This window comes from Nymphaea colorata, chromosome 8 (genome assembly GCF_008831285.2).
Source record: "Nymphaea colorata isolate Beijing-Zhang1983 chromosome 8, ASM883128v2, whole genome shotgun sequence".
Lineage (NCBI taxonomy): Eukaryota > Viridiplantae > Streptophyta > Magnoliopsida > Nymphaeales > Nymphaeaceae > Nymphaea > Nymphaea colorata.
Genome location: NC_045145.1, coordinates 20212352 through 20221247, shown reverse-complemented (window position 1 = coordinate 20221247; position 8896 = coordinate 20212352). Strand labels below are relative to the sequence as shown.

Here is an 8896-nt window from a genome sequence, read left to right as displayed (position 1 = left end):
ATTTCTCAAGGCCATCTTTAATCACAAAGTTCGCAAGATCTGGTGGCCTTGATGTTTTTTCTCTGCTAGGTTGTTCAACCAGCTCCCAGCAACGTTTCTAGGCATGCCCGGTTTTCTTGCAGTGGGTGCATTTTAGACGTGATTGACTCCTTTGGCCATTCAAGCTTTCGACACCTGATTTGAAGTCGCTTTGTTTGTTGTCACCTTTTTTATAACATACCATCTTGTCACTGCTCTTGTCATTGGCATCGAGTTTTGGAGGAACATTCATGGCTTTCCTTTGAGCCACTTCATGTTGTATCATTTGGCACACACTATTAAAAGATGGCAGGGGATTGGAATTAAGTACCTGGCTGCGTAGAGTCTCACTCTCTTCCGAGGCCAGCCAGAACCTTAAAGAACTTGTCTTCATCAAATTTGTTTTCATATACTTCTGGATCAGAAGTAGTTGAGTGATACTAAAGTAATTCATCATATAGGCTGCGCATTTGACCGAGGTAAGTAATAGCTTTATCTCCCATAGTGAGTTGCACGAACTTATTTTGAATTTCATAAACCCGAGCAAGATTGTTCTGCTCACCAAACATTTCTTTCAAGTTGTCCCAAATGTCTTTTGCCATTTCCACATAGAGAAGAAGGTTGAAAAAAGAATCCATGGAATTAATGAGTCATGACATAACCATGTCATTTTCACACCCCCACTCACGATATTTTTTATTATTTCTTTTTGGTGGCTTTATGTCACCATTGATGTATCCACATTTGAATGACTACTCAGAAACAGTCTTGGCCGCCTTTACCCAACTTAGATAGTTTGGACCTGTGAGAGGTTGCAAGGTAATCTTTAGAGCGATATTGCCTTGAGCAGATGATCCACTCTTAGAATTGCAAAGGCTTCCTTCTTGGTATGTTGTTGCCATAGTTAAGGAATATAATAGTTGATAGAACTCAAGTCGTCCTAATATGCTGCCTCGGATGAAAGACTGACGGATCTGGTAGTGTTGTGGCAACAAAGGGCAAGATGACTGGGCCAAATTTAAAACTAATAGGTGCTTCTCTCTGTTTATGGTGAGGAGATGGCCTCTTGAACCTTGCACTCAAAAATTAGAGTAAAGAGACAGAGAGAGACAGGATTACGTGGTTCGGCATTACTGCGTACATCTATGAAGAAGGGGAACGAACTTCAGTAAACCTGCTCTGGTCTGTTACATCGATGCTCTTCTACGTGCTCTTCTTTATAAAGGCATAGGATACACATGGGATAAGGATAACAATTGCTTAGCCATGAACTTGAGATGGCAACTTATCCTAATCGAGAGAAACTTGAGATTGCAATCTATCCCATTAATCTCGATATTCAGATTTGTTGCCTATTTTATTTCAGCTGATAGATTTACCGAGTAGAGATCTTCGTTTGTTCCACCTCCTTCCTAAATAAGAGAACAACTAATTCCAGGCAAAGCTACATCGTCTCCCATCATAGTCGCTTCTATCGACAAGTTCAAACCGACGGCACCTGCACTGTCTCATTCCGTCGTTCGCCCAGCTGCCTCGAGCTCGGCCAGCTACCTCATGCTCGAGGCATCAAGCTGGGGTTTCCTTGGGGACGGTGCGTGCATCTGGGCAATTATTGCCCTAGCTCCAAGTTCAGTCAATGCTCGTGCGGTCATGCACGTCACCTCGACTCTCTCATGGCGCTTCTAATCCCCTCAGTTGCCTTGTTTCTCTCTTCATCGGCTTTCCAAACTTCAAGCTTGCCGTTGCTAAGCCAAGGCCCCAGGTGCCCTTCTCAGAATTTTGCACCCATGGTCATGCAGGCCTTCCCTTTTCGTTGGAGCTTCATGGGCGTTGCCCCGTTCCCCAGGCAGATGTTTGGATGTGAGCTATATTTCGTGAGGAGCCACACGGGCGTATGGCCTTGCCTTGCCATTAGACTATCTTCTCGTGTGACTAGGAATGCTCGGTGATCACCTCTCCATTGTCACCGCCTGGCCTCTCTTGCTAACATGGTAGCACCTAGTGTGATCAGCACCAATCATGTTCGGGCAATGAAGCTTACACTCATTCACATTGGTTCATCCTGCAACGCCCCGGGCCTTTTGCTCTTCTAACGTTAAAAAGGGTGGCCAGCCATTTGTCAAGGCCCAGGAATCAACAAGGCATCTCAGCAGCGGAATTGGATACCCGCATGCGATCGAAGTTCCATTTTCCTTACCCCCCCAAGGAGGTTGTACATTCAGTTTATCAGTCCACTAGTCACAAAAGTTTTGAGATATTAGGATGTAAAAAAATTGATTTCATTCGGTTGTAATAAAGCTATTATTGTATACCTAAGATCATTCTTTCCGATAATATATCAGACTGTTCTGAATCGTAGAAAAAAAACAATAAGAAGTGCCGTCTTGATTCCAGACAAACCTTGCTCTGGTTTCCATTTTTTCTGCCATACTAGCTTTGTTTTTGGCTCATTTTCCTACATACAGTACACCTACTACACCCTTTTATTTCATATGCGAAAAAGCCAGACCTAACCATTTGGATTTTGGATGCATGTAAAATAGTGCGTTAATTTATGGTTATAAATTGTTGACCAACTCTCCATAAGTTGCAAGTCACAAGCTTCAGTAAACTGAGGATTTAGTCACATATAATTAATGAAAAAAATAAGCCTGATTTAGAACTTTTTGGTGCCAGATTAATTCACCGAGTTAAGTACATCAAACAACAATAAATTATGTTAAACCAAAAAATGACTTTAAAGGGAATTTGGTGGACCGTGACCAATTTTGGTCTAAGATTCTCAAGATTCGATATCCTCACATTAAAAACCAGCTTCTCCCCCTTATGATTTTAGATATTCTTTCTTCAATGTAAATGAGGATTTCAAGCGTATATTATGTCTGATCTAAAATCCATAGTTTGATGAACTATGAATTTATTGTGGATTTTTTTGTCGCTTCAGCAAAAGCATGCTACATCACATCCATGTATCTCAAATATCAACTAATCAAACAGAATCCCCTCATTCTTGGGGACAGATAGATTATACAAGAATTAGTGAGTATCATGTATCAATGTGCATGCATGACTTTTACCAAATGAGAGCTCGAGTCGAAAGGGGCTGATCATATGTTCAAGCCTAACCTTATTGTGGCATTCTCTATCTAAGTAGAGCCCTTATTCGAAAAGTCGATCATACACCCCAGTGGTTAAACTTAGGGCGGCCATGCCTCTCGCCTAGAAAACACACCGATCGAATTATCTACAATTGCACAATAATCCTCTCATTCCATCTAAGTTGTTTAATATGGTACGACTTCCAACAAAGATTTCAAATCCAAGGAGCCACAGTATGTTGTTTTTAGGTAAAGCGCACGAAAAAAGTCTTGGTGAACAGCATGTAATCAGTAATGTCCAAAAGAAATAAACCTACAGCCGTTAATTTTACACGTCCCTTATTTCCACCAAATCTATCCAATCTGAAATCAACACAAAATTACAGTTTACGTCTCTTCAACGCGGAAGAATCTTTCACTACCCGCGGTGTGAAGTGATCGGAGACCGGAGTCCACACAGAAAATGACAGGCAGTGTACGCACTGTTCTTTCACTATGAACAGTCTTCTGATCCACCGGTTCTTGTTATTTGACAACATCTAGTGAATTGATGTTTGTCAGTCAGATTGCTGGATCTCTTTATTGATTGGAGCAAATACATCTACGCACCAGTGCTGAGTACTATTTGGTTCTCTTGGAAGTTCGGCCAACACGCGTAACGCCATCTCCATTGTTTCCTTTCCCGAGTACGCTGCAGAACGACCACTGAAAAATAAAACGTCACATCATTCTCCCGAACTAGATTGGATGATGCGACAGAACACATGGTCTGATCACCTCCGTCTCCTTTGCGGGATTTGCATCAGTATTTCCGGACGCTGCCGGATTATTTCACAACAGACCGACTCAGGTGAAGCCTCGTGATCACTGCCACCGACGTACTATGGTGGTTATGAGAACAGGACCTTTCAACAAATTATCACTCCGACATACTCTTGCAGTAGAACCTAATCTCCTCTCATTTTGTTCAGCTCTCTCTCTCTCGATGCATTGACATCTTCATAATGTCCATTTTAAGATGAAGATATGAACGGTTCGGCAAACAATTGGACAAAGGTCCTTTGCTGAGTTCGGCGGAGGACGAATTAACCGGTTCTTAAATTGAATATATACGTATATATGTACGTATGTTTGTGGCCTAATTAAGTGCAACCATTTGTATGGAAGAAATTAAGAGCGGTGCCACATGTGAGCATGTGTGGCCAGTTGCCCACACAGTCCCACAGAGTATTTCATTGTTCAGTTTGTTTATCGCATAACTTGTAGAAGCTTTCCCATCATGTTTTGGTCATGAACCTTGTTTGAAGCTTATCCCCTGAGTAGCATTCATTTGCACCGGATTAAAATCTTAAGATCAAAACCCCAAGATTTAATCCTGGGACCAGTTGGATAGGGATTTCCATCCATATCCCAAACAGAGTTCGTGTATGATTCACATAGGTTTTAATGTCAAGGATCACGTTCCTGTGTTTGATAGTACATCTGAGCAAGATTGGTAGATTAGACATCCCACCGGCAACCATTGCCTCCCGACGACGGCTGCAGGGGAATGGGACTGAGAGAGAGAGATAAATGAGACAGAAAGCTGGTAGATCGGACATCCCACCGGCAGCCCTTGCCTCCTGGCAACGGCTGCCGGAAATTGAGGAAAAAGAGAGAGAGAGAGAGAGAGAGAGAGAGAGAGGGCCGAAGAGAGAAAGAGAGCGAGTGGGACGAACATTACCTGGCAGAGAATAGTAGCTGCCGACCATTGGCTAGCAGATCCCTTTCATGTTTTTTAGCTTAGGTGAAGTTGAAAGTGCAGCTGCAGTGTGCACAAGTGAAGAAAGGGACAAAGAGGGAAGAAGACGATAGGAGATGAGAAAGGTGGTGTAAGCCCCGAGGGGTGAAATCTTTTTCCCGTGGATCAAAATCACAACCCCCAAAGTGGGATTTCAATCCACAGGAACAAATCCCAAATGCGCCTCTGAAATTGTGAGTTTGTTTCTACTGTTCGTTAGCACCATGGATTTTTTTTACAAATCAAGATTCTAATTGAACAGTGGAGTCCATGCCAGCGAACACACCCCTTTAAAAAAAAAAAGGAAAGAAAGAAAAGAAAACCACATCCAATTACTATAATTAATTCCTCGAATAATGTCATTTGGCTAATTTAAAGCAAATCAATATCTGCTATTAATCTCAAGTGAAAAGGATAATATTATTTCTTTTGCTAATTGTACATATACTTTTTGTCAGTATGCATGGTACCCCTTGCAAGGACAGGCCCAGCCTCCTCCTCCTCCTCCTCCTCTAACCAATTAAGATGTGTCTGATCTTGAATAGCCATTGCCCTAGAGGCTCACTAGTGCTTAATGCATGATGAGGGTTGTCCCCATGGCGGTCCCTACTTGTCTGCCTAAAGGAGCTAAGGTCTCATCACTCGTTTGCCTCTGCAATTAATGAAAAACAAAAAAGGACGCAGCGTTCTGCGACCCCATTTGGTTAGGCTCATGCTGTGTCCCCTCAATGACAACCTGCCGGACATTTTTTTAAGGCTACCAATTGACTACTGTTTGCGTTATTGAGTATGGAAAGGGGCCCTCTCCCACTCGTTCTTGTCTCTTGGCCGCTCCAATCCACATCGTGCGTAAAGCAATACCTCTCCTGCAACCCGAATTTTCACCAGAGAAGAAGAATCAATGGAGTCGTCATATGAGAGATTCGCGCATACCAGTTGTAGATTGCCCAGTTTTTAATCTGACTGCTTAATTAATCGGTTTTCAGATGTTCGCCACTGGCTTACACGCGCCAATCAAATTCCATCGCTTCAAGCTGAACAATTATCTGGAAAATTGACACAGTTCTTGTTTTTCTATTTTCAAGATATTAAGGAGGAAGCAAGTTCTGCAATTTTTGATAACGAAGCAGCGATCCACGTTCTGCCTGATATTTTAGAGAACAAATGATGGTTTCTGCAGATGATTGATCCTACAATCTTCACTTAAAAAGTTAAAAACTAACACAGGAAAAACCAGTAGTGAAGATACGCTCACGACAAATTTATATTCACGGTTAAAGGAGTGCTGTAATTTATAATTAACAGATGTATCGCACAAATTACAACTACAACTGGTCACCAGTCACTCAACAAGCTGTCTCTTTGACAGTAACTCCACTGGACACTGATCACTCGACTGGCTTCTGGACATCTCTTTGGCCAACATGGAACTATGTAATGGAAAGGTCGTATTTAGAAAAGAATTTCTTCATGTATTGTTCACACTATATATTATATTAAATAATATAATATAATATATAATATATAACTTTTACATGCAGTAACATTTTTCCCAGAAAAACTGGAGATAGATAAACCTTACTGGAGTACTTTAATATCGCCAACACTCAGTTTCAACAATAAAAACCATGCATGCTCTTATTCATACAACATTTATTAGAGACCCATCCTGCCTACTACACACACCTGGTGAGGGGGAGAGGCCCAGCTTCATAATGATACAAAGCCTAGGTAGTAGCCCTATTAATAGCACCACCAGACAAGTCGCCGGAGGATACCGGAGAACATGTCCCGTGCAATGCATTCGCTTGCAAAAAATAACAACTAAATTCGAATTTTCAAGGTTTTCCTTCTTTTTTTTTCAAGATGAAATCATAAAGATTTGATCTTCTTTATCCTAACGAACGTATACCATCACTCCTTGATGGATGCATTTAACTGCCAAGAATTCACTAGGAATTGGGTTTATAAGTTCAAAATTTGCAATCTCAAAATATTGGAATTTCGTAGGTTAATCATGACAGCTTAATTTACAATATATGCACTTATTTCGGCACACGCATCGATGAATGGACTTACAAGTTATGAACCATAGATATACACGCACACACATAAATCACATTCTAAAGTCTTAAGAGAGAATAACAAAACGTTCAGGATTGAACCTTAACTGTAGATTGACTAAGATTAAAAGTTAATCAGGAAGATCCGAGAACAAATTTTGGTAAGTAGGGTCGCTTGATATCCTGCTAATAACAATTGCAGCAGCAAGCTCGTGAATTCTGCCTTTATTTTCTTCCTGAGAAGTGCCAGAGACGGTTTCTTCTGTACCACCATTAGGCAACATGGATCACCTGATCATCTTCTAGCCTCACATCCTAGAAAGATATTTGCTTGAAAAATCATAAATTTTGAATAGTTTCGATCTGATCTAGTTGCGGAAACAGTTTCAGCGGTACTGTCAATTTTCTATCGATCTGTCTTCTTCAACAGGACATACCGCCATTTTTTCATATTTCATAAAAGCAATCTGAATTTCCGGCAACTGAAGACCAATTGTACATGAGTACGAGCAATCCATCCATTCCGATGTGAATGGAAAAATAGACGAGTTTTGGAACGAATGCAAGGACATGGGACGAGATGATCCAGATGATCGGCCGAAAAGTATTCTCACCGTCGACGCTGCCATGTTTATTCACAATACCTTCTCTTTTCACTTTATTTTCCCACGGGATTCCTGCTGCCATATTATATTTTTTTACAAGAAATGGCGGATAACATCTTACATGATCAAAGAGCGAGGGGAATTAGAATCCTCCAACAGGAAGCATCGAGCTTGATCATCCCGACAATAAAAGGAAAAGAGTAAATAGGAAGAAGAGGAAAATATTCGACAAGCCGAAAGGAGAGACAACTTCCCCATCCCATTCAACAAGGCCCGAATTTACAGAAAAATTCACACGAAATCTGCCTCGGAGATACTCTGCAGAGCAGGCCTCCACATACTGACTTTACAGCTTTCTACACGCCTGCTCCTCCTCCTGTGGACCCTTGGGGACTGAGAAACAGGCCGGTCGCGATCGGATGGCCTCTGCAGCCCCTTCGGCGTCGGGTAATCGTCCTCTGCCGCTTTCGCCGCCGGTGGACGTTGGTGCCCCTGCGTCCGGTCCGCAGGACGTGTGTTCAATTCTGTAGGAGTGGGGCTTCTGCTGGCGTCGTTGGTCTTGTTGTTGTTCGGTCTCTTCTGGAGGGAGTAGGTTGGTATGAGGAAATAGATCTTCCCCTTCTGGAGCTCGGCCTCCGGGTGCAGGATGGTGGGCTTCTGGACCAGGTTTTGGCAGGTGGGGAGGCCGAGTACGTGCTTGGGGTAGGCCTTCATGACCTCCCCGGCCGTCACTCCGCCGGCGTAGACATCGACGCGGCCGTCGGCGTGAAGAACCCGCACCATGTCCAGGGCCCCGCAAGGGAGCACGCAAGCGATGCAACATCTCAAGCTGTTGCCCATTATCGCTTCTCCCCTTGTTGCTCTTCTTCCCCTTCCCCCTCCTCGTGGTCTCTTGTCCTTAGTGTGGCCTCCAAGCACATGGCTGGTCTTTTATCATCTCCCTCTGTCGACGGAAGCAATAGAGCTCAGGGGGAATGCCACGCATATAAATAATTAGCAAAAGGAGGTGTAGGTTGCGAGATCGTCATGGGCCCTCATTGTTTTTCTTCAACTCCATCTCTTTTCCTTTTCTCTGAACACTGAATTGTCACAAGGAAAATCTCTCTGCCTCCTCCTGTCTCTATGTAACGGCGGGATACCACAGATCCATAATTGGTTAAAGAAAGAAGACTCAGGACCTGACGGGGCCCTCTTTGTTTAATTTTTCCTCTTTTTCAGGACCCACTTGCCTTTTTTTTCCTCTCTCTATCAGAGATTTGTTTGGTAACTTTCATCTCATGAATGGACGGTATGTCGTTCTCCAGGAGTTTTCGCAATGTTTAGGGTTCACTT

At 42.7% G+C, this 8896-nt stretch overlaps 1 protein-coding gene across 1 annotated transcript; it reads right to left on the bottom strand.

Annotated features, from left to right (window-relative positions):
- Window positions 1-7401: 7401 nt before the first annotated feature.
- On the bottom strand, window positions 7402-8684 carry LOC116259167 (uncharacterized). Its single transcript, XM_031636839.2, has one exon. The coding sequence runs from the start codon at window positions 8402-8404 to the stop codon at window positions 7856-7858; it is 549 nt and encodes a 182-aa protein (XP_031492699.1). The 5' UTR covers window positions 8405-8684; the 3' UTR covers window positions 7402-7855.
- Between the last annotated feature and the right edge of the window lie 212 nt (window positions 8685-8896).

What these genes read in the sequence shown, in the direction of transcription:
- LOC116259167 (XM_031636839.2), bottom strand. Translation starts at nt 8,404, where the DNA reads ATGGGCAACAGCTTGAGATGTTGCATCGCTTGCGTGCTCCCTTGCGGG.